Raw genomic sequence first — 25,536 nt, 5'->3', positions numbered from 1 at the left:
TTAGCTGTCCAGAATAGGAGGAAAGGTATTTATGGGAATTTGCTGTTCAGTTGGAGTTTGATTTTTATGCCTCTTTTAATGATGTCCTCTCTTCATCGTGCAGCATGAGTAACAATTCCCCCTTTGTATGTATTTTGTATCTATTCCTATTTCCTATTGAAATTCCTAGGAAAGAGACTATCCAAGTACAGAGTTGAAAATTTCATCTTAAAATAAGCCAGATGTCCAACCTTCCTTTAGCTGCCAAGCCCAAAAGAGTTCAAGAAAGATGTTAAAATCCGTCTTCCTGGCTGTGAAAAACTAATTGCATAGCATAGGTGATGATCCCAGTCTCCCAGGAGAAGGAATAAAACTACTTCGGGCAAAAACTCTGCTGTTATTTGTCTAAGGATTGGAGTTGGCAGTGTCTGTGGAAAAAGTTTCATTGCTTGCCCTCCTTGCTGGTTAACAAATGCAGAGACAGGAACACAGTCAAAGGTAGGTGAGCATTTGTATATCAGTATCTGAAAACCTTATTCACCTTATGAGAAAAATGTTTCTTTCTCTCTCTTATTTTCTTTTCTTTTTTTTTTTTGGTGGGGGGGGTTAAGAGTATTTGTAAGCGCAGGGAGCACCTAAAAGCCAGAGACAAAGGTCTCAGCCTCACTAAATTACAATCCTGTGAAGGAGCCCCATGGTTATTTTATGCCTATGTGATAACAGCTATTCTGTACGTAAAATGGATGTGCAATTCACTCCCCTTGAAAGAGTTTTGTGAGAATTAAGACCAGTAAGGCACTCTGGAGACTACAGGTGCCGTTGAAATCCTGAGGATAAGAGGTTGAGTTTGACCAGTGAAGTGGAAGGGACTAATAGCTGCATTTAATCAGGATAAAAATTATTAATTTTAAACCTAAATGTAGTGGCTGTGACTGATTGTCTTCCAGACTGGTAGAAATCACTGAGGATGCACAGTGCTGGGGAACAGCAGAGGGGCACCCACGACTAATGCAATGCCTCCATCTCATCCCAGGAGCACACGTTATGAAGGGGGGTTAAATACGGGACTTTAATGACTGCAGTTTGGAATATCTCACAGGAGGATATACAAGAAAGGGCTCGTTCTACATGGTCCTAAACACCATAACAATTGCTGAGGTATTAGTAGGCAGTCACCAAAACGTCATGTAAATTCAACATCTGAACATTTAAGCGCAAAAAAATCTGCTGCAAACTCCTGTGTTGACACTAAACTTGAAATAAGAAGTATGTGAAGGAAAAAAAAAAAAACAACTACTTATTAAATAAAAAAGAAGTTTGAAAACACATATAAACTTTTAATTTAGCATGACTGCTACCTTCAGAATACAATAGTAAGGTCTTGGAGGGGAAGGATAGCTGGAAACAGAGGTAAGTGGCTTAGTGGCAAAGCCTAGAAGGGATCTGAGCCAGAGTTTGTTCAGAATGGAGACATTCAGTCCTGGAGAAATGGCATTTGGGGACAGAACAGGAACAAAGAGCAGGTGGACACATTTTCTCTCAACAAAAGCAAATACCAATTTGGTGAGTAAAACAAATACAGAAAAACTGCTTAATAAGCAGTCATTAATGTGACTGATGGAAGACGAAAATTAGGTAGAGTCTATGTTACTTTTGTCAACAGGCTTCTCTGATCCTACAGTTCCTCCTACCCAGAAATGAAGAGTGCACATCATATAAATGTATTTCTGCACTGAGCTGTCTGAAGCAGGGCTCCACTGGCTCTATTTTACCGTTCTGTTCATCTGAGCCCATTCTGCGTCAGGCCTTGCTGTGGTGCACAAAGGAAGAAGCTCCCTGTGCTGCAGCCCAGAACAAAGCCATGCTTCTTGTATCAGATGGTCTTTGAGAAGCAGCAGGGATTTCTTATGATACTTCTAAAAGAAAGTGATAGGTGGGAGAGGTGCAGGGCTACATGCATCCGTGTGTTCTTCTGTCCCTGGGTGCTAGTCTTAAAATCATCCACATTGCGTACGCATCGTTCATACTTGAACTTCAGTCCGGCCCCGATGTTGCTTATCTTTTGAGCCTCTGAGATGTCCACCATGCCATTTTTAAGAAACACTGCTCAGAGGTGATAGTATTTACTGCACTGACCTTTTTCAGAAACAGCAGAGGACAGAAAACATGATCATTTTGACACCATCCTAATTAGATTTCCTGACGTTTCCCCCACCTCCTCTTCCCCATCATTTGCTTGTGTGTGGCTCTAGCAGAAATAGGAATCTTACCAAAGTCCTGCAACCCATTGTTTATTTATTTTAAATACAAGGTTCTTTTATTAACTCCAGCTGGTGCACCTCACTGTGTTCACTGCGTTTGTTTTATTAAAATTGAACTGCGTGCAAGTAGGACATTGTAAATCACAAGTGACTGGGCCAGAGGAAGAGGGAGGGAGAGGTAGGGACTCCAATTGTATGACAACAAAGAGAGCATATAAACAGGCTGGGCCTCTTGACTAATAGAAGCCAAAACTCATGGAGTACAATTTGCAATTGCTCCCGGGAGGACAGGCAAGTGCCAGACGGTTAGCGGGGATGGATGAGTGAGTACTTGAATACCTGATGTGTTCTCCCATGTACTGGAACGGAGCTTCTCTAGAGGTCTGGGCATGCTGTAGGAGCTGCCTGCCTCTGCTGTAATCCTTGGTTTTATCCCATATCAGTACCTGGCAGTGGTCATCCTGTCTGGGGAAGAAGCCTTGTTAGACGTCCAAGTCTTGGGGAGGGCTTTTAAACCAAGGCAACCAGCTCCACTGGGTCCCTCGTGGATAGGGAAGTGGAAGCTGCTCGTGCAGTATTAGGCAGTAGACATTTTCCAGCTCTGTGTCCTTGTGGCTGGTGGAGGGAATTGCATTTCTGCCTTCTTGAGCCTCATGGGTATCCAGACAGCCAGCCAGTGTCAGTGGGCTCAGGGTGAAATGAGCCCAGACAGAACGACAACAGCTCCCTTAGCTGTTCTTCTGCGCACAGCGCTCTCTGGAGCTGCAAAATCATCATGGACAAATGCAACAAAAGCTGTATGAAGATTCCCTGGCTGACAAGTTTGCTCTGTGTTGAGTCCTCAGCACCATACTTAGCTGCCAGCCCGCTGCACGCTTCAGTTTTGGCACTTATTTTCACGGTGTTCACGTACATGTGATTTTGAAGCTACTCTGCTTCGACCATGTCTCAGTCCCTTCTCTCCTCCAGTGCTCCTCAACCTGTGGGAAGGGCCTCCAGTCGCGTGTGGTGCAGTGCATGCACAAAGTCACCGGGCGCCACGGCAGCGAGTGTCCCGTCCTGTCCAAGCCGGCGGCCTACAGGCAGTGCCACCAGGAGGTCTGCAATGAGAAGATTAATGTCAACACAATTACCTCGCCCAGACTTGGTGAGTGAGGGGTGTTGGGGTGAAGGACCAGACAAAAAGCCCAGGGTCCCAGCGTGCCTGGTGTTAAAAATAGTAATAAAAATGAAAAATGAGGCTTCAGAGGATTACCTGGGGCCAGAATTTTGGAGAGGGCCACCCAGCCAGACCCTCGACTAGTGTGGATAGGTCCTCTCTTAGCCATTAATCCCTGTCTCAGAGCTCAGCAGCGGCTAGACCTGAGGGACCAGCAGGAGCAGACAAGTGGTGGGGGATTGACTGGTCACAGAGCTGAGGGAGCTGACAGACTTACCTTTCTCAGTCCCAGACAGATCTCACCCTGCTTGCTCTGTGGTGGATGTGAAGTGTGGCGCGTTACTCATCTGTGCCCCAAGGAAAGTACATGACCTTGACAAGCAGAGCATGGCTGGCTTTGTTGGTTTTTTTCCCCCTTTCATTTGTTGCCACAAGAATGTGGTTTGATGATTTAATTTACCCTGGGAGGCAAGAAAGCATCCAGCCTCCTTCTGTGAACTCTGATTTTCTGCCACTGTCCTTCCCCTCAGCCTCCCTGCATCCCCCGCGTACCTGGGCGAGCTGAGTGTGCGGTGACAGGCCCTCTGTTCCCAGGAACACCTTAACTCTGTGTTTAAGAAACGGCTCTAGTTAAGAATGCTTCTGTCAATACAAAACTGGGGGAATCCATAATTTTCCATGTCATATTTGTTTAGTTTATAAGGGGATAATTTTTTTCTCCTCAGATTTCAGCCGTTTGTGTTCAGCCGCGGCTCCAGGAACCGATTTGGTTTCTTTACATTTCACACATCATCACCAGTAAAATGAAGCTAAACTAAGCCATCAGTTACTCTGACACAGCCTCATCCATGCTTCCTGTTGCTTTCAGGACAAGAGGCTGGGTTGTAAACAATGCTGCTAAGGTCTCACTAGGCAGAACAGCTTCCAGTCCACAGCCTCTTTTAGCCTAAGAAGCCTCTAGCACACAAGAAAAGGCAGAGTTGCTAAATAATAGGGAAGCATTCCTAATCACACTTTCCGAGGTTAAATAACACTTAAACTAGGACTGGACTTGAGGCTTGCTTCTGAACTGAAATTTGTTTTCCAAAAGTTTAACATCTGTTTTTTTAAAAGAGTATGGGAAATTTTATTCTTGCAAACGCAGTCATACTGAGGCGCTTTTAAGCTCTTTTGTTTAAGAACATCTGAGAGTACTTCCCAGATATTTTAGCACTATGAGCATAGTGGAGGGAAAACATTTCATTTGAGAAATAAGCCTTTGATACACTGATGAGACAAGAAATCCATCCTAATTCACATTTTAGGGCAAAGCAATAAAAAGCTCACGTGTTTAGAAGACTGAGGAGGCTCAAGTCTCTGCTGAAAGTAATCTGCAAGTAATTTGGGATGCTTTTGTTTCTGAACCAGGCTTGGAATCACCAGGGCCAGAAACAATGATATTTGATATTAGCAGAAAGATACATCATTGAATGTTTTACTCTTCCTATATACAAGCAGGTTCCATTGGATTATTTTTAATTTCTAGATTTTGTAGTAGAAACCTCCCAGAAAAATTTATACAGAAAAAATGCAGTAGACTACAAAACTTATGTTGCCTTGTCCGCATTCCAGAATGTTTTTCATCCCAGGTAATGTTGTCAGAAATATCTAAGACTGGAGTTCACCTTGCCTGGCTTTCATGTTTCGTGTCCAGTGTCCTTCAGTGAAGACACGTTTAGAGGGGATTTATTCTGTCCCCATGGCACCTGAACTATGTTACTTCTAAGGCGTGCTTATGTCTTCACAACCTATAAGGGTTCTTGGACCTCTAACATATTGGAGTCCTACCTTATTTGTGGCTCAGTGCCCTTCTATTATGTAAAGATTCTTACGGTGTATCTCAGACATTCTTGCAAGATGTCTAACTTACTCAGCTACATCATGTTTCTGAAAACTGCCTGGCTGGAAGCAGGAAAGCAGAGGGTACTGCAGATCTAACCCCCTCAAAGATCCCCTTCGCTGCTGGCAGACTCAGAAGTAGCTCTGTCCTCCCTGCATTTAAGATGGTCAATTTTTTTTTCTCACTTTTTTTTATTTAAATTGGTTTCATGTTTCTTTTTTCTCAGACGGTGCAACTTCATTACATCAGATTCTGTTGAACTTTTACTACTTGTCCAGTTAAATGAAGCTTCAGTGATACGCATTCCCACCAGATCTACTGCCGTGGTTTTCTGGTGTTTGGCACTGAGACTCACAGCTAAATTCAGGATAATAATGGACTTTCTTGGTTTCATCTGGCAGAGATGAGAAATGATGGACTTGAGATGCTGCTGGGTCAGCACCTTTTGATGTTCTCTAATTAGTCCATTTTTCCCAACCTTAAAGGCAACAAGATTTATTTAGAAGATTTTCCAATCATCACAACATTCATAAGACTGCTACATGCAGTTTATAAATCAAGTAGCATTAAGTTGACTGCATTCACTGGATTTATGCACTGTTATCATGTGCAGTTTTTACTCTTGTCACTTATTCATAAAACCACTTGTGACACTTTAATGATAGTGACAACAGATTCAGCAATGGTATCTTCACACTACTTTCGCCCTGCACAAACATTTTGTCAATCTGAGTGGGTTTCTGCCATCCAGCCCCCTCCCAGTAGCTAATTGTTGTCCATCCGTATTTTACTACTCTAAGAATTATTTTTTGCTACCTATCAGTTTAGCTTTATATCCATTAAATGAGGTTTGCTTTTGCTCCTCTGCAAAAATATTTTCCACTGAGAGGATGATGGCCTCTCCTGAAAGTGTGCCTTAGCAAAGCACTGTCTGGAAGCACACAGCTTCCCATTGACTGTTGGGAGGTGCTCTTGTGCTTAAATCTAAGCTGAGGCTTTAGGCATTTCGTTCACGTAGGTCTCCTTGTCACTGTGACAGAATAGGTACAATGTGAGGAGCTCTGTGCTCGCGCAGTCACAGCCAGCTTCAGACTTGCAACAAGCACTTCCAAGAGCTCTCTATCCATTGCCTGTGATCTCAGTAGAAAGAACATCATCCGGTCTCCAGTGTTGACAGACTGAGATTTCTTCTTTCGTATGCAGAGATTTTGATCGCTCCTGCAATGCTGTTGTCTAGCTAATCTGCTAGTTTTTCCTTTCTTTTCTTGTCCAAAGCTGCTCTCACGTACAAGTGCACAGGCGACCAGTGGACAGTGTACTGCAGGGTGATCCGGGAGAAGAACCTGTGCCAAGACATGCGGTGGTATCAGCGCTGTTGCCAGACTTGCAGAGACTTTTATGCAAACAAGATGCAGCAGAAGAGTTAATGAACCTGTGCTACTTCTTAGGGTATTACAGCTATTTGTATGTAAGTCACGGACTAGTAGGTCTGAGTACTGGAACTTCATGAGTTTGCTACAATGTGGTGGATTCCAAAGCATACCTAATAAGACTTGAAACTAATTCTACAGACTGGATACCAAAGTAATCCACTCATCCACCTTAAAAAAATTAAAAATAAACATAAAAAGCACACACAAAAACAAAACAAAACAAAAGCAGAAAAGAGTCATCTCAAGGAGCCAATCATTTTATCATATCTTGACATCTTTACCTTTTTCATTAATGCTTTTTACTTTAATATATTAAATCACCAGCCACTGGATGGCTTGCTACCATTAAAGAAAAGGACAAGAGTTGCAAGGTTGACTAAGGTTATGGGTGCCTCCATGGAGGAAGGCCTCTGGCAAAATAAATCAGCAAAGGTAGAGACATTACTTACTCTTTTAATCTTGGCTTTCATCTGATGTTTTTAATTCCCAACAGTTATCCCACTGTGGAGGGGACTTGGAGGGGCACGCAGAAATTAAATGCTTAATTTAAAGAGGGGATTTGCTGTAAAAAGCTTGTGAAAACTGATAGCAGAAGATGGACATCTCTGAAATTCCCACAGAAAGCTCAGTACAGTTATATCCAACATTCCAAGTCATATTTTTTAGAGCAACTAAGGACTGCTCTTCTTTCCAATTCTAAAAACCAATCCTCTCTCTTTTCCCCAAAATAATATAGTTTCTTTTTTGAAGCCTAATTTATGAGCTTAATGAAATGGAAGCTTATTAACAGCAGTAGGTAGTAATTTTTACGCAAAAACCGTACACAGCAAGGTGGAAAAAGCCAGGAATCATTTCGTCCAGCAGAGCTTAGTGGGGGATCGCTTGGTCTAATCTCTCTCCAGTTTTTAGAAAGCAATCAGATAATGAGACAATGTTTTTCTGTTTGTTTTTTTTTTTAAGAGGACCATGAAACTGGATAGCATTGGTACAGAAACAGGCCTTGGAACAACCTTTGGAGGATGGACTGGAGAGCAGAACAGGTGTTTCCTGTCTCTTGGCTCTTGTATACAGCTGAGATTATGTAGCATTTTGAGTCAAAAGTGCTATAAGCGATACAAGACATTCAAGATGAAACCTTGAGCTTGTTGAAGCCCTAAGGCCAAGACTTCTATTGCCTTCAGTAAGGGTTAGGGTTTTGCTCACTGTATTTTAATGCTTTCTGCCTTAATTTTGTGGTGCTGTCAGGTTTGGTGCTGTTGGATTGGTGCTATCAGAGCACTTCAAAAGTGCTGCATGTATGATATTCTCTTCCATGTGTCTGCACTTTAAACCAAACTCCTCTCTGGTATGCGAGACTTGAAACGGGAGCTCTACCCAGGGCAGAGTTTGTCCCCTCTGTTAGCCCTACAGACCAATGTCTCTCTATCACATCTTGCTCCAGCACGTATTGTTTCCCTTGCCAGGCTCTAAGGCCAGTTGTGCAGTGGTTAAGTTACAGCTCGCTCTTCACAATACAAACAGAGCCTTTTGGATGAATTGCAGCTTTGTACTCGCTCTAGAACTGTGTGTTACTGTTTTATTCCTCGGAGATGAGTGCAGAACTAAGCCCAGCTATTACCCCAGCCCCTGGGCCGCTCGGAATTGCAGCTCACACCTGTCCTCAAGTTGTCTTTGTTGCTGTTGTCTCCTTTCAATGCAAGGAGGGATAAAGACTCTTAGTACCTAACGTATCTTTAAAGCAACTTCTTCTTCCTTATTTCAATACGCAGAATCTCACTGGAATAACTCATTAGCGTTTTATCAACAGCTAAATTTTTCAAGCAGGGGGAACTAATATTCATCAACAGACTAATACTGCGTGGGCTTCACATTCGCATCTGTGCTTATGAGCGCGACTGAGCACGTGTGCAAACAAGGGTTTGCCTGTATGCACAAAGCCACGTTTGCACACAATTTTTTCCCAAATGCCTGTCACAAACAGATCTGCTTTCCTGTTCCCCAGATGATTTTCTCTATTAGGGAAATGATTCTAACTTTTTTTTGTTAATACTGGATGTTCTTTTGGCATCTGATTGTCAGGATCAGACCTCCTTCTTCTGTTCTTCCCACCCTGGAGCCCAAGTGCAGAGGTTGTGTAACTACTTAGCAAGCAAGCAATGGAAAATGTTGTGAGAGGGGTGACATGGAAGGTTTTTGCAATACCACAATGGTGTTGGGTTAGGCAAATTTATAGGTAGATGTACTGCTAATGAGAAAGTTCCAAGAGAGCAGACAAAGCCCAGAAAAGCTAATTTATATTGATATTTTATAGCAGTAGTTTCCCTTCTTGCCTGCTGTCATAAGCTGCGGTAACACAGCCCTGCTGCACAGCGGGACGGTGACTGTCCTTCCTGCCTCCCCATCGCCACAGGCACCTCACAGCATCGTGGCTGAGCTGGCTCTCTCACATCCTTCATTTGGTTTGGAGTTTTTCTTTTAATGGGCAACATTTGCCCGTGAATTGGCCTGACCTGATGAAATGCCACCCCCTCACTGATCTTTTTTTGGCATTGCTAACATTTACGTTGGCCTGTTGAAGGATTTGCCGCTGGGCTTCTCTGTTTTCTTGGAATAATAGTTTGTGCATTTGTTATTAATGGGAATCAAAGGTGTTTGAATTAATTTTTAAATATCAGGGGTTATTTTTCCTTCTGGTGCTGATTTGTCACCCTGTCTAGGCAGTAGGTGAGCTCCTAGAAAGGTGCATAGATGAGGAGGGATTTTAATTATTTTTTTCCACAAATAATTCATGGTGGCTACGTAGACTTGAGGCCTGTCCCAGTACACTTAGTCCTGGAATTTAAAGGACATTGGTCCCAAGTTCTGGGTCCTACCTAAGGAAACATGAACTTAGAAGGAATTCTTCTGAATATCTGAGCACTGAAAACCACCTCACTTGCTCTCACAGTCCACAGATTAGTGTGCATCAACCTTTTTTTAATAATCAGAAACCAACTTTGATTAAAAACTGATGGCACAACACAGCTCCATTTTATTACAATCTCTTGCTTTATCTGGTGACAACCCTCCCATTTTATAATAACCAGAAAAATCAAGAAAAAAAGAGTTCAATTCTGTTCGATACTCATGCACTTCTGTTTTGTATCATTTTATAAGAGCTTTACTATGAATTTACAGCTATGCTCTGCCCTCAGTTACTCCATCCTGGTGAAAGGAAAGCTGTTTGTTTCGGTGTATCTATGACAATACATTTTTTTTTAGTTGTTGTTCGTAAAAGATTGACACTCTTTAGATTACAGTGGTGGTATTTCCATATTGTAAACAATACTCTGTACTGTTACTAAAGTACTGTACATTTCTAGTTGCACAATTGTGTTATTGAGTGTAGATTCTCACTATCTCATGTATGGTGCTAATTTTGTTGGTGGAGAAGAATCTTAGCAGTTGATTATTGCTTGATATTTTATTATAATACAGGGATATATCCTCCATGGCAATAATATCATTTAAGTTTTTCATTACAGAGTGAAATGTATATATTTTTCCATTAGTTAATTTGCATATGTACTGTATCCATGGTAATTTTCTTCTTGGTGCTGGCTATAAATAGAAAAGATAAAAACAGTCAAACTGAATGGAACCAGTTGTAAATGAAAACCAAAAAAAAAAAAAAAAGAAAAGAGGATCATTCCATTTTGAAAAAAAGAAATGAGTATGTTGAATAATAAATTTATTTTTTCCATAACAACTTTAATAAGGTTTCCGAACTTAAAAAAAATAATAATAATGCAAAGCAAATCAAACAGCTAACATGAAAATTAAGAGCAGGGACTGAAGCTGTAAGCAGTACATCATGCATCTGTCTAATACTGGACTGAGACTGGGAAAATTGGTTAAGTCTAGGCCAACTGTTTGGTAGCTGTGGTAGGTGTAAAAAGCCATTTGTCAGCAAAAGTCTGGCATCCTCTTGTTCCTGGTGTGCTAACAAAGCAAGAAATTACGGGTCTTGTCCCGACCGGGTTGCAAAATAAAGCACAGGGAATGTTGATACCTGCTTATTGTCTAGCAAGGTCTGTGGTCAGTGACACAACAGCAGGAAATGCCTGTGTGGGGAAAAAGAGCCAGGCTCCGTTTGGGGTATCGCTGGGTATGGCTGAGCAGGCTGCGGGGAACCTAAAGCTTACGCGTGGAGGGAGAGACGTTTTGCAAGTGCTTTTGGGAGAGGTTGCTTTCAGTATATGTTGGAGCTGAGATGAAGTGGCAGCTAGCTGTGTGTTTAATGGTAGCTGCTCCACGGGCGCAACCTGATAACGAAGGCTGCTGAGCATGTGGAAATTTATATTGGAGCTAAACTATTCCATTCCTTGGAACGGTATCTACGTAACCTAGCTGCACACTGCTCTGGTGTGAAATAAACAGAATTACTTCAGTGCCAAGTGTTTTGGATGTGTTTGTTGTAGGCACCAGCCAGAATCTTTGTACTACTTAATTCCTCCATCACCCTGGTGAAGATGTTTGTTGTTTTTTTCCAATAGCTGCACACAGTTATGCCTGTAGGATCCCTTCCCATGCTGTCTTACAAAGATGCCATCATCCATATCCCATTCCAGCCCAACTCTTGTTAAAAGGACACTTTTGGAGATGGGAGCAGCACCTTTCTAAAGCAACCTTAAAAACGAGCCCTAGCTTCTGCAGCTGGTGTGAGAGTCCTCCTCCCAAAATGATTTCCAGAAATTGAGGTTATATTTACATTAAAAATAGAGTTCATTTGCTGATCTCACGCTGGCTTCTTGGTAATAGCATAGCACTGATAGGGTTCCTAGTTTTCCAAGGTAGCCGTAGGAGATACCAGTCCAGCTGCCATCATACACATGACTCTTAACAGCAGCAGAATTTTAGGAACTCCATCCAAGTGTTGCTGTATATTAACACATCATCGTGTTTGTGTATTGCCTGGAGTCAACATATGATTGCAATTGTTGACCTGTTTAAACAATAAAACATAGCTATAAGCCTTTGGAAGCCAAAAGGCATTACATTAAGCTATGGGATATGGCAAAGGGTGGGAGGGGTGTAAGGAATGCTGTCATACATTTGGCTTGAAATTTTCCTGGTACGTGCCAACATGTCGTCTATAAATCCGGTAGGCTTATGTACTTAGTTTGCCTATTTTGCATGTAGCAGTTTGCTGTTTTTCCTTTATCCCTAAACCCCATCTTCCAAGCAAGAAACCAGCTGGTTTGGAGCCATTTTCCTTGCCCGTGATCTCAGTTGTCTTTTTAAGACACCTCAGCCGAGCTCGTTACAGGCAGGTGGGGTCAGATGGCTCCGGTGCTCTGGCACAAAAGGACCATGAGGAACGCATAATCTCTGCTCAGCTGCTTGGAACTCACTTTTGCCTCCACAAGCTCCACCTGCTTCTTTCACTCTCCTCCAAGCCCTGATGTACACAGCAGCCTTCGCCGTCTCTTGAGCTCTCACAGCAAGCTGGCGGGACCCTGCTTTCTCTGGAAGGAAATTTCTTTCGAAAAAGCTTAAAAATGGAGCACCAGCATCAGCCCCGTGCATCACCCAGCGTGTTACTATTGGAGGATCTTCTGCTGTTGGTAGAGGAAAACTGCGTGTTACTTTGTGCTTTCCCCTACGCCACATGGTCCACTGGAAGAGACGTGTTTTCGTACTGGAGTGTTGGCACAAACACCAGCGTGCTGGGGAGTGCAGGCAGAGAAGAACCAGGCCAGATGCCAGGTCAATGCACTCACACTTTCCTGACGGTGTAACAAAAGAAGCCCAGGTAACCTGCTTGCAGACAAGTTTCTTGTACCACTGGTTGGTCATCGTGCTGTGTGAATGCACCCAGAAACAGGCAGGCTGTGGGAACGGCTCCTCAGCAACATTCCTTAGAGTGCTTGGACCTGTGCTGAACGTGCCAGATAATACTTCTCCATACAAGTTGCCCTTCAGCAACCTGTTTACCTTGATTTGGAGGCAGGTCAGTAGGAAGACGAGTTCCTCAAATGCTACTAATGCACAAGACCAGTTCTCTTTTCTAAGAGAGCATTTTTCTTTGTCCTTCTGTCATGTCTCTGGCTTCTCTTCGCCCTCTTGAGAAATGGGCCTGTCTGCCTGGAGAGAGACTTCCCGACAGCATAGCCGCCTTGGGCAAAGAGGACTGCAGCATCTTCACTTCAGCTGGGAAGAACTCCCTGCTTAAAAGGAGAGTTTAAATGAGTGTGTGTAAGCAGAGAGGGGCCGCAAACTCCCCCCAGCAGTAACCACCCCAGAAGGCAAACGGGGAGTCTCCAGCGCTGACCTCTGTGTGTCTCACATGGCCTCGTCTCCTTTCATGTCCCTTTCATGTGACAGACCCCACGATGAATGTCTGGAGGCTGCACTGTACCACAGTTACTATTTTGTCAGAGCTGTTGGCTCTGCCAAATGGTGGCCAGACACTCGGACAGACTTTCCCAATTAGCAGGGTCCTGCAGCTGATGTCTGGGGCTCGCATGTGTGTGCCCCGTGCTTTACCACAGCCGAGACGCCGGCTGGGTCCACGTAGCCTGGGGTAGGTCTCGGCCTCGGCTGCTGGGCTGGAGAGAAGCAGCTGGGCTTTTGAAAGCTGTGGTTTCCCTCAGCTCCTCTTGCTTGGCTGTGAAAGGCTCCTGTTTGGGTGGTTAATCCTTTCATCCCTCTGCGGCCTGGGTGGAGCTGGAGCCTCCAGTGTGACTCGTCTGGTCATGCCACGGGCCCTGGCTTCCCCACGGCCTCAGGAGGGAGCAGCTCCACACGCTCGCCGTGGCGGATCCCACAGGGCATCTGGGTGTGGGGCTGGCTCCTGGCACAACTCAGGATCCAGGTGAGCCCTTGCATCCTCCTGCCTTGTCCTCCCTCCTCTCTTCCCCATGGACCCGCTTCATGGCCTTGCCCTTCTTGCATGATCTCTGTCCCTTTCCCCTCTGGCTCTGCTTTCAGCTGCTTTGTGTCCCACGAGCTTTGCACCCACCAGAAACTTCACCACCTTTGCTGCTGATACAAAACAGTCCTTCATCAGCACAAGTGCATTTAATCTCCTCCCTCAGCCCTCTGAAGAAAAATAATTCCTTTAGTAACCTTGCGTCTCCCCTCATTGTTGCTTCCTGGCTGGTATTTGTTTCTGAGGTCTTTTCTAATGTTTCAGTGTTCTTTTGGCAGTGGCACTTCCATAGATGCTGCAACCAGACGTGGATGCTGGAGGGCCATGTGCAAAGAAATGGTCCTTCTCTGAAGAGTTTACAGCCTGCAGGCGGTCGTGGGGAAAAAGAAGATTCCCAAAGCAGCTGCTTGGGGTTATTGGCAGCAGCAAGGCGTGGAGATGAACATAGGTTTCTTCTGAATGAAGTGAGTGAGCCTGCACTGCCATTACCGTGCTAGCAGAGAAGGGAAAGGGATATTCCCCACTGGTTTTCTCTCCTCAGACACGTTTTTTGTTATTGGAAGTAGCGAAGGGTAAAGTGCACATCACTTCGGAGATGCCTCTTACAGCAACTGAGAGGCAAGATCCAGCCACAAGCTTGGCTACTGCTCAAAACGTGGGCTGGCAGAGAGAGGGAAAGATTCGTTTGTTCAGCAGGAGAGTGCTGGTAGCATGCCAATCCGTACGGCTGCCTCCGCTACCCCAAAAAGCATCGGCTGTCAAAAGATCACGAACAGTTTTCTCTGAGGTCGCTGCACACAGCATCATTTTGCAGCCGTTGTGGAGACAGGCAGTGAAACTGTTCGGAATGTGAAAAAGGGGAGTCCTCTAACGGGACCTTTAGGCTGCACGAAGTTGAGTGCATCCAGGGCCTGGCCAGCAAAGCCAGACAAGCCACTCTTGTTTTGTTTTTGGTGTGTTTTTTTTTTTTCATTTTCTTGGAAAAGACATTATTTGAACATTTTGCAGCTTCCATTTATTTCCCCAGCTCTGCATTTTTCCCCTTGATTTTGTCTCTGATGGCAAAAAGGCCCAACCAGACTGCAGCTTTGTTTGGCACCAAACTTGCCTCCTGAGATGATCGCACAAGAAGTCTTTTATCACTTCGGCGGCCGGGAGCCAGAGCTGCTTGTGGTGGAAGTCGCCGGGACTGTAACCCCGGGGCTGTCGCGGGATGAGAGTCAAGCTCGGCCTGTCAGCAAGGCGAGTTGCAGCAGTCTGAGCCCTTGCCAGGACACGTCAGTACTTCTAAGCGTGCTTCCCCCGGTGCTGTTCTCATTAAGAAAAAGGTATGAAATCCACATCTAGATTGAATTAGTCCTTTAAAAAAATTAAGTGTTGTCTAAAATGTAAATACTGTCCAGAATCATGGTATAATTCCTTAGGAAATCACTATAAATTGAACCTCCCCTGCTCTCCACTGCTTAATAACATCTTGTTTTTCTCACAGAGCTGGTTTGAATTCTGTGCCGCTTGCACCGTGTTGGCTTCAGCACTGCCACCTCTGCTTAATGCCCAGGTTTGTGTCAAGGTGGTGGGGTCCTGGGTTTGCCAGGTCCCCAGAGCTGCCAGTTCCATTGCTCGCAGCTTCCCCAAATCATTTCACAGTGCTGGCTGTGACCATACCTTGAGGAGGGGATGCTGAGTAAGCCCAACAAATGCTGCCAGCAGTCACGTTGCCCAGAGGGTGAGGAAGATTCTAGCTGTTTCCTTTTCCCAGCCATGTTTTGCTGAAGAAACAATTTTAAAGGGGAAAAACCAGCTTTCTGCGGGTTCCCAGGTATTTTTGTGCCATTCTCCCTGCACCGTTATTAGCAACAACATTGCCTGTGGCTGGCTGGCGGGTAAGGAGGGACAGTTCTGCAACAGCTGTGTGCACACTACCTTCCTTTGCAAACAGTGCCTTTTCCCTGTCTGTCCCCATGGCTCAGTTTATTTGTATGCAAGGCAACCGCGATGTTTACTGGGGCTTTCCATCAGCTGTATGAACTCACAGCAGAATCAGCTGTGTGGATGTCCGTTACTGTGAGAGTTGCAGTTGTTGGGTAATAGGCTCCTGGGCAGCTCCTATGAGAGATTTGGTCTTTCTTAAGTGTCTCTCTAGACAAATTGCTGCCTGTGCACATACATACAGTATAAGAAAGAAAAAAGGAAGTTTTTTTTGTTTTCCAGCCTCCCTGTAGAATGGGTCTAAAAACAGAACTATCTTTCACTATGGAAAAAAAATGACAAAAATATCCTCATATTTGTAAACACTTTCTAGATGTTTTTCAGGGTATCTCTAGGACTTGCCAGGCTCCTCCCCTTTCCTTCCCTGCCTCACCCTAAATACTTCCATTTTTGGCTAAAAAATCTTAAGTTTGGGATTGTTTTTAACCAACAATGTCAGCCAAAACCTAAGTCCTTTCTTCTAATTTTTCCGCTTAATTTTTAAAGTATCTTTTGGCAAAACAAAAATATTGTTTTGATGGAAAATCTTCAACCAGCCCTGCTCATTAGTTTCTGCCAACAGTCATACAGGCAAAACAGAGCATCTTCCAAGAGAGGAGACTGTCCGAAAGGGCTGAACACGAGGCAGGAGATGACTAACGCTTCTCTCCCCAGCTCTCTGCCCTAGCCAACATCGTGCTCTTTTGCAGGCTGCAGACCTTAATGAGACCCATCTTTCTCGAGATGTTTCCAGTCTAAATTCCTCTTGGTGGGTCAGCTCAATAATTCAGGTATTTTGCCAGGTCGATGGAAGATGCGGGTAGCACAGAAGGATCACCAAGGGATCGCAAGACTTGGAAGAGCTACATTCTGCACCTCTTATCTATGTTGACTAATATTTGGGCTCCTCCAGGTAAGTACCTGCTGGAAGGGATGGATGGGGACATGGGGCCTGGTCCAGCTCACTATCAGAGTGAATTTTGGTACGCTGTTGTTGAACGGAGCTGTTTAGCTATACCAGCAGCTGAGCCATGCACAGCCGTGAGCAGTCTCCATGTAACAATCACATCGCTGCTGTGTATCTCTTACCCAGCTGTCTGCGGGGAAGGTTTTTCTCACACTGAATCTGGAGCGTGAATTCAAAGGGAGCTCTGTTCCTCTCATTCTATGAATTCCTGTGATGGACTGGGAGACAGTGAAGGAAGATATTCCTGCAAAGAGGAGCATAAATTTCAGTGTTTGGCTTCAGGAGCCAAATAAGCTTCTGCACACTGGCTACATGGGCAGCATCCTCAGAGGACAGCCAGCCCTCAGCAGTCCCTAATATTTGCCAAGTGCTCTGAGATCTTTCAAGGAAAGGCCTTTTAGGTGTGGAAAAGTTTATAGCCCTTCTTTGACCACTGGTGATTTTAGAGGGTTAAGTTAGGAACAGGAAATACAGTGACTAAAGTAAAGCCATTAATATTAAATTCCAGCCTTTGCCAGATAGTCTTGTGTTATCTTTGCTCTTTCATGAAATATTTTCCAGTTTTCCTTGCAGGGCATTTGTTACAGGGGTAGCAACTGAGGAACTGTAACTTGGCACATCTCCACCTGCTTTTCTGTGGAAGTGCACATTTGTGCCATGGGATTTGAAGAATTTCCTTTGCCTCTAGAATTGATATGCAAACAGTCAGCTGTACAGACATCAGTCTGTCCGGTAGACATGCTGCATGACCTAAGAAATAATACAGGTGATCAGCACCGTGCTGGTGACTCCTGGATTTCTGGAGAAAACAGATTCATTTTACTACATCTAGAAGATGGGAGGTCCTGTATACAGCCTCTAGCAATAGAATCTGCTGCGCCTGACTGATCACAAAACACCCACCAGGATTTCCCTAACAAAACTCCTGACTATTGCCAAGGAAAGCAAAAGTTTGTAAGGAATGTGAGCCCTGACCTTGCCATCTCAGAAATAGCTTAGGGATCTCAAGGTGCTCATTTCAACAGCCAGGCACACATCCCTCCTGTGCTATACCAAGTCTGCCAGTCTGAGAGGAACCAGAACCTCCCATCTCCAGCCTGCACAGTGAGCTAAGTAACCGTTTGTGCCAGAGCAAACATAGAGCCCTGTGCAGTCAGCACACAGTTCTGCCAGCATCTCTTTCTTTCCCTCCTCAAATAAACAGTCATTAACACAGTTGTGATAAAAGCAGCAGGGATACAGTTTCTGTGAGACAGGTCACCTTAGTCTTCCCCAGCCTGTTTGCTGTCAGTCACACTATTTGTATTTGTACTGCCACACGATCAGGTATGGAATGAGGGATGTTAAGACCAGGAGAGATGAGTTTCCAGCTGCATAAACCTGCTCATGCCATCTCTCCAACTTCTGAATTCATCACAGCCAGCATCTGTGTGATTGAGCTGTTGTGCACCTTGTAGGCAGACATTAAGGAAAGGAAAAATTTCAGCCCGGAGAGCCCCATATCTCAAAGCAGGTTGTTCTTTGGGGCAATCACCATTTCTGTTAAAAAAGAAGTCTTTTATTTCCCATTGATATTTGTTAGGTTGCAAGGAGAACCGTTCTCCTGCTCCAGAAGGCCCTAGCTGCAGACACAGCCTTGGAAGGAAAGCTTGCTCTCATGGCTACGGCAAAGGAATGGGAAGCACGAGATCTGGCGTGAAGTCCTCCTCCTATTGAAGCCAGTGGGATGTTTGCCATTAGCTTCAGGGAAAGCCAAGATTTCAGTCTGCAGCCAGATCTGCTGGTGTGTTGAGCTGTGCTGTGAGCAGGATCCGAATGGGTTCTTGGTTTCCTGATAAAGCTGCCTCAGCTGCTCTGCTGCAGACAGCTGGTCTCTCACCTGACATTGCTCCCTGCTTGCCTTCCTGGTTTGAAATCTTATTCGTAGGCCAGAAACTCTCTGAGGAAGAGACTGGTTTGCATGCTTTGTGCCTGCTTGTGTTGTCACACAACTGGGGTTTCTGGACATGTCCACCGCCAGAAACACCCCCTCCACTGTGGATTATGGATGGTGCAAGAGGAAGGCATAAAGCAATAGCACAGGGCTGGGATAAAGGGCTTGAATTAATTAAAACGTACGGGATTTGCTCCAGGTAAAGAACTTCAGTCAGCTGTAGAATTAGCTCTCTGTGGTTCAAGAGAATCTGAAAGAGATTGTAAGGATGGTGCAGGGATGGGCTTCCCTGCTTCACACTGTTACAACGTCAGGTTTGGGGAGTCTAGATTTTAAAAGCACCTCTTTTTCTCGTCTCTTTTCTTTCAAGGTCAGATGGAATCCTGATTGTGTTAGCAATGGTATAGGAACTCATGAGCCTGACAGAAAACCTTGGTGCTGGAGGTTCGGCTGTGTTATGTAATACATTATGTAGTGCTCCTCTGATGCATTAGAAGGCCTTGTGCCAACTGATGCAGCCTGTGCAGCCTCCATATTTGAAACATTGGCAGGGTTACTGCCCTCCTCTGAAAAGCAGGCAAGGAAGCAAACTCAGAGTGACTTGAAATGACTGCGTTACACCAGGCAGCCCCATTTTGGCCTATACTGGCCCTGCTGTTTTTATTTGAATGGACGCATGGTGGAGCATTTCTATGCCAAGGAAAAAGCCCTTGCAAACAATTCTCACTATTTATATTTCTCCCTGATGAGGATGTCTCTTTCTGTTCATCCTGTGGGTTTGGTCTCTACTGCCCCTTTCTGGAAACAACTGTAAATGCATCTTATCTATTAAAAAAGGCATGAAGTTTATCTCCTGGACCAAAAAGTTGCCCTGGCTTTCCTTCAGGTGCTGTGTTCGAGAGCATCATCTCCTCCTGTCCAACTGTGCCTTGGTTCTCTGGCCATCTGGGACTTGGTCCTATTCTCATGACATGTCCACAAAGAGTAGCTGGTGCGAGCGATTTTCTGGTGAGTTGAAAGCAATACGATACATTTCCCTCCTTACCAAGCAAGGAGTTTGTAAGTGCAGGTTCTTAAAGTTGAGGTAATGTTGGTCATGTTGAGATCCATAGCTAACAGTTCTACTGTGATTTTCCCAAGCAACTTGAAGCAAAGCAAAAAAAGCAAAGCAAAAGTAGTTCAGTACAATAGCACAGCCCAGTGTCACCTCTTTAGGCACAGAGATTTTTACAGGCAAAGACGCTCTTTCCCCTAGTAATAAATGGGGCAGAATAGGGAGGAAAGCAAAGCAAAAAGTCAAACTATGCAGTATTCTCTCCTGATCGCTTTGTTCCAAACACAACTCTGCAGCACCATTTCCCATCTCTCCCTCACATCATTCTGAGACTGTTCCCCAAGAGTGTCTTATCAATAGATCGTTTCTCAACGTAGTGATTGCCTCTGAGCCAACTTTATTTTCTGGCACAGTGACTGGCACAATGTCTGCATGAATTCTGCACTATCCACTTGTTGCTCTTCTGTGCTGATGTGATCCCCACCAGCTCTCATGTTTCCTAGGGCATGCACATTCAAACAAAATGAATCCAAATAAACAGAATTAGTCCTCATTCTTTCTTAACAGCATGCCTGTGATTTTTTTCCGTTAGTAAACTCAGTCCAGCTACTTTTCCTGGTGTTAATTCACTGTAGCTGCTTACACAGGCTTTGGGTTGCGCATAGCAATGAGATAAGGGGACAGCAATTCACTTTCAGCAAAACTGCAGGATGTTTGTGTTTTGAATTTTAATGAACAGGGCAAGTGGGGCGTTTACCTGACCCCACTGCTGCCTGGTTCTGTGTGGTATTCATTTTATTGCTGTTGTCACTTTAATTCTTACAGTAGTTCTCTTTCCACTCCTTTTTTTGCTCCCCTTGTTCTTGTTCTGCTTTCAGCACTCCAAGAGGGACGAAATCAAAAGAGAAGGGCACAGGTCCTGGCAGATTTGATGGTCGAGCATTGTCACCAGCACGCACCCGCTCACCCACACACCATGTTGATAATCTCCTCATGAGCAAGACCCAGAAACCAACTTCTGTCTGACCTTTGTGGAGGAGACTGTGGTGAAACTCCCTGCCGGCGTCTGGGCCCCGGACCTAGAAAGTCTTCAGTGCAAGGTTGGTGTCTACATGGTGAGTCCCATCTGTGGATTGTGAGCAGCTATAAAGGTAGCCTGGTCCCCGCCCCTGCTGTTCACTAGACTGCCTACCCACCAACTGCGTGGCCATGCAAAACGCAAGGGGCTGCAGCTGCAGAGAGCCAACTCTGTCCCTGAGGCCTTCAGCCAACCCTCTGGCTGCCTGGGCGCTGCTCCGGGGCTGGAGGTTGGCTGTGGGGCAGCCCTCAGCCTGCAGCTCGGCTCTGCACAGGGGGCTGCTGGCTGGTGCGCAGAAAGGTTACGGGTGAGATGGGAGCTTACAGGTGAGATAGGAGCTGTACCTGCAGCTGGCAACTGCCTTGTCTTTGACCTGTTCCCTGGGATTGTTCCTTGAAAAGAAAGATCAGCATTTGGCTTTAAGGAGACTTTCCTAGCACTTGCCTCAAAACAAGTGGAAACACCTCCCTCCCCCTTTGGACCAGAACCCTATGCCAGAACAAGAGCTATGGTGTTTTAGTGGGTTTTGTTGTTGGTGGTTTTTTTTTTCTTTTTTCTTTTTCTTTTTTCTTCCCATCTGTGAAGCTTTTGCAGTGGCATTTTCTTCTATTGCTTGAGAAGGTAAGTCCCTGGCACTACGATAAAAGTCCTCCACTGCCCACTGGGGTCACTCTCCTCCTGGTCAATGTGGCCCAGAGGAAAGGGGAAGGTTTTTCCATAAGAAAATATCCATTCCTTGGCTCCAATTAGAGAAGATTTATTGCTAATGATGTTCTTCCTTGCATTTGGCTCAGCTGGGAGCCCGATTAGTTACTTCCCAGTGGCCTTGAAGTGCAAAGCCCATGTTTCTTTAATTTTGTCCAATCTGTCAGATACTTAGGGAAGCAGCTGGGAATATTGTAGAGCAGCTTCTGGCAGTGGAGAGTCCCAGGGAAGGATTGCACTGACTCCTGGTAATTATTCTCAGCCTGTCCATCTACGCCCTGCCTGTGCAAAGACCCAGAGAGCTGCAGCATTAACCAGCAAAGACACAGCCCACAGCAAAAGGCATCATTCAGCTCTTCTTCCTTTTCTCTACATGAAACTGATCTGGCTACTTGTGCTTTGTTTGGTACCTGGTGGTCACGCTGGTAGTGTTTGTGTTACTTTGCTACTGTTCACAGTTTGAAATCACAGCATTACCAGATCATTACAGACAGTCAGACACATCTTTCATTGCTTAATGCTTGCCTACCCCCAGTTCCCAGAGCTGCGATTCAGGCTGTGCTGACGTGCCAACACACTGTGCGGCCTTGGGTGAATAAGTTCGCTCCCCTGGAACTCGGGGAATAGCAGAGGTACCATCACAGCATTGTGTGGCTGCAGCTTTATAAGGCACTTCGAGCTCTTGGGAAAAACAAGAATTCCCTGAGATTATGGTTCAAAGTGAACAGAAGACAACGGCCAACAGAGCAGCTCCTTGGATGTCTTTAATGGTGCTTTGTATTTTCTGGCATCTTCAAGGGCTTCTTCACTACCCTGTTAATGAAAGGGCAGAGCCAGCTTGGGGCTGGGACCCTTCTCTTGTTCTGTGTGCAGGACTCAGGAGTTATATCAGCCAGGGCCATGCTTAGCCCTAGCTTTTACCGTGTAACAGTTACAAGTGATAAAATCTTAGTTTTCACAATTTTCCTCCCACAAGTTGGTTTAAAGGGAATGAACGCAGATCCTGCTATAGCTCAGTGTATTACTAGCCAGCTCAAATGACTCCCCACTGTCTTTTCTTCTACACAAGACTCTTAATGCCCTAAGTCTTTGCATGTCCTGGCACAAAGCCCAATTGAAGCATGAGCTCCAACAGAAGTTTTAAATTTAAAGCTGTTCTTTTGGCTTCAGATATTCACAGATTGAAGCTGAGAGATGCAATTTGGCTGTTTACTTGCAGATCTGCAACAGCCCTGCTGTGCTATTGCACTTGCCTCCATCAGGCAGTTGTGTTAACAGCACTTTCCAATTAAAGTAACAGCCTCGGTTACAGAAAATGCTTTTCCTATCTGGGCACTTATCTGATTTTACCTTTTTTTTTTTTTTTAATTACTCATGTGGCACAGGGCTGTTTTGTTTCCCATCCCTCATTCTAATCCATCCATCATTTTTGGTGGCTGGGCTGGCTTTTGCTGTTTTTTTAATTTCTTGCCATTTCCAGCATTAGCTTGGGCCCACACCACTCAGACACCACGATGGGGAGTGCTGATGTGAAGGACCAGGCAAATCCAGTGCACAAGCAGCTCCTGAAATTCCGCTCACACAGAGCAGTGAAAAAGACAATCCTGCTCTGGAAATAGCCTTGTCTGAAAAATCCCAGAGCCTTGCTGTGTGATTTAGGGCCACTTCCCTGACCTAAATGTTCCTACTTTGAAAACAAAGCTTTTAACACCTTTTCTGCCAAGATCAAGCCTTTTCGCCATTATCTGAACATTCAGAATAAATGGTATCAGATGAACCCTACGTCTTTCTTCCTGGTGCAGCCAAGTAAGAGCATCTTTTTTCATGTCACCTCACTGAAAGTCATAAGCTAGACTCCATCTTGCCTGCATTCCCACAAGCTCAGCAAGGCTGGTAGAGTGGTGAGCAGTAGGGTCTGAACTAAGCCCTGGCATTTTCGTTCTGGCCATATTTGCCATTGCAGACAATGTTCTTGTTGTCTGCCAGTTGCATGTTCTTTGTAACACGAGCACAGACTGCTTGGGCTGGGACTGCAGGAACTGGAAAAAGACCAGGCTCAGTGACAAAAGCACAGGTTTCAGTGCTGACGACCTGTCCAATGAGGCCATGAAGATATCTCTCCGAGGATATGCTTTTCCCATAGCACCATCAGCTGTAGCAGTCACTCTGGGCTTGTGCCCAGCACAGCGACCCTCAAATCTTGGGACACCTCAGTTCCACAAAACTTTGCAAGGGCGCCACAACCACAAGTTCCTGCGAGTTTGACAAGAAAGCAAGGCCTGCTGCTGCCCCCCTGTGTTACTTGCTCACTATTGTTGCCATGCTCCAGTAAAGAGGGGAACCCTACTGGGGAGCGTGGAGAGCCGAGCTAAGCACAGCGCAGCCACTCATGTACTGAGGTCAAAGATCTTGCATTGAAAGACCTTTCTGTTCTCTCTGTTCCTCCTGCAAGCTCAGGGCCTTCCCTGGGGCACCTTACACTCAAGAAACTGCAGAGCGGAATTGGACATGTTTGGAAGTGAGACAAGCTGGAGATAGCAAGGAGGCACGTGACTTGCAGAAAAGCACAGAAAAGTCATCATCCCATTCTGCGAGGATGTGTGCGCGATGATCGGAGACTGCCATGCAATGCTGAGCAATATCAGGTGTCAGCACAGCGTGTTCAGGCTTGTTGGCTCAGACCATGAGGAGCACAGAGTGAGAGACAGCTCTTGGCAAGCTCGGCTCACATGATAAGGTCATTGGAAAGACAAGTGATGCTTTCATCAACCTGCCTTTCCCCAGTATCAGCACCAGCTTGAGCAAGGACTCACTGTGTGCTCCTGTAATGTACTGCACGCTGCGTGATGCCAAGGACAAAAGTTTCCTCACAAATATGCCGAAGCAGTGTTTTTCCAACCAGTGTCTCGGTCCCCAGCTCCCATCCTCCTCGGCCACGTCACGTTCCCGTTTTGAACCACTGAATGGAAGATTTAAATCCCCTCTAGATCAGTGGCAGCTTTTGGGCAGAAGGGAGAACAGGATGTATCTACTGGCTAGCTGTTGCTTCCCAACAGTTACAATTTACCTTTTGGGCATTCATTACGGTTCTAATTAGTTTTTTTTCCTTCTGTGCTGGGCAGTACTTTGTTGGGGTTGTACATGCTAATTACACCAGAGTTCATCAGCCCTAGAAGCTGCCTGAAGCCTGGGGTGATAGGTTGGTGCCAGCAACCAAACAGATCGGCCCAAATGGAGCCAGGCTGTGGCTCAGGGGGTCGTGCAGACCGATGGCTCTGATCGTCACTAACGCAGGGTCTTGGAACAGTGGTGCTGCCTGTTTGCCCAGCCTTCACCGAGAACCTTTTTGGCCCTGGCACCATTATCAGGTTGGGCAAAGGGAGCAATGCCTGCGCAAAATGTTGTCCACAGAGTGCCCTAGACACTGCTTAGAGCTCTCTGAGAACATCTGAAGGGAAAACATACGCTGGCAGGGCTTACGTGCTCCGGCAATTGGGGATTGCAAACACATGCTTCAGCTATGCAAGAAATCTTTGACTTGTTCTGAATGCGATTCAGCCTGGGTTTCTTCCCAGGAACATTCCTGTTCTTCACAATTTACCAGTTGCAGGAAGGGGGGTGAAGGGGAGGGATTTTACTAGTACTCAGGATTTTAAGAGTAAGGGAGAGGAAAGGGAACAAATCTTACAGTGCTTTCCCTAGCCAAATTCCTCCAGAAGGACAGGGTGTGGAGTATGGGCTCCAGGATTTGGCACAATCCCAAGAAAATATGAACTCCAAAATTAAAACCACTTTTAATTTGTCATTTGTTTTTATATAAAGAGTAAGTCTCTGTTTTTCTTAAGTAATTCAGTCTCTGCTATCACATAAACCAGGCAGCCCCTGCCAAATGGTGCTGCTTGATAGAAGCCAAGCCCAGAACTAGATCTCTGAGCAAAGACACATTATCTCCTCCAGGAGACGGCAGTGCTGTTCAGATCTGCATTGTGGTTCCCAAGATAAAAGCCTCAATCCTCAGAGTCCCAGTGTATGTGAGAGAGTTGCAAATGTAGTCCTCGTAGGTGAGAGTCATTTGTTGTCTGAGCTGGAGGTGAGTCGATGAGTCTGGGTCCTTATTATAATTCCTGCTATGTTACAAAGGGGAGAGAAAGCTTGCAAGGGTGGACACGGGAGCTGCGCTTCTTCCCTAGAAGAAGTCAGAGGTGCA

At 45.3% G+C, this 25,536-nt stretch overlaps 2 protein-coding genes across 7 annotated transcripts in view; both read left to right on the top strand.

Annotated features, from left to right (window-relative positions):
* The window catches only part of ADAMTS17 (ADAM metallopeptidase with thrombospondin type 1 motif 17), a 185,653-nt gene extending 174,894 nt beyond the window's left edge, over positions 1-10,759 (top strand). For all 6 annotated transcript variants that reach the window (XM_080607246.1, XM_080607242.1, XM_080607243.1 and 3 more), the window contains 2 exons: positions 3,210-3,387; positions 6,554-10,759. In XM_080607246.1, coding sequence (XP_080463372.1) covers positions 3,210-3,387; positions 6,554-6,705 — 330 coding nt within the window. In that variant the 3' untranslated portion in view covers positions 6,706-10,759. The remainder of the gene's footprint in view (positions 1-3,209; positions 3,388-6,553) is intronic.
* Positions 10,760-14,740: 3,981 nt separating this feature from the next.
* Positions 14,741-24,916, top strand: LOC308200858 (uncharacterized protein; the record flags this gene model as incomplete). Its single annotated transcript, XM_080607271.1, has 4 exons — positions 14,741-14,952; positions 16,396-16,505; positions 19,379-19,500; positions 20,425-24,916. The coding sequence occupies 4 exons, from the start codon at positions 14,741-14,743 to the stop codon at positions 20,476-20,478; spliced, it is 498 nt and encodes a 165-aa protein (XP_080463397.1). The 3' UTR covers positions 20,479-24,916.
* Positions 24,917-25,536: the final 620 nt, after the last annotated feature.

Source organism: Anser brachyrhynchus (assembly GCF_964034855.1).
Source record: "Anser brachyrhynchus genome assembly, chromosome: 11".
Lineage (NCBI taxonomy): Eukaryota > Metazoa > Chordata > Aves > Anseriformes > Anatidae > Anser > Anser brachyrhynchus.
Note: the sequence above shows the minus strand (reverse complement) of the source record. Positions and strands in the feature narration are given on the sequence as shown.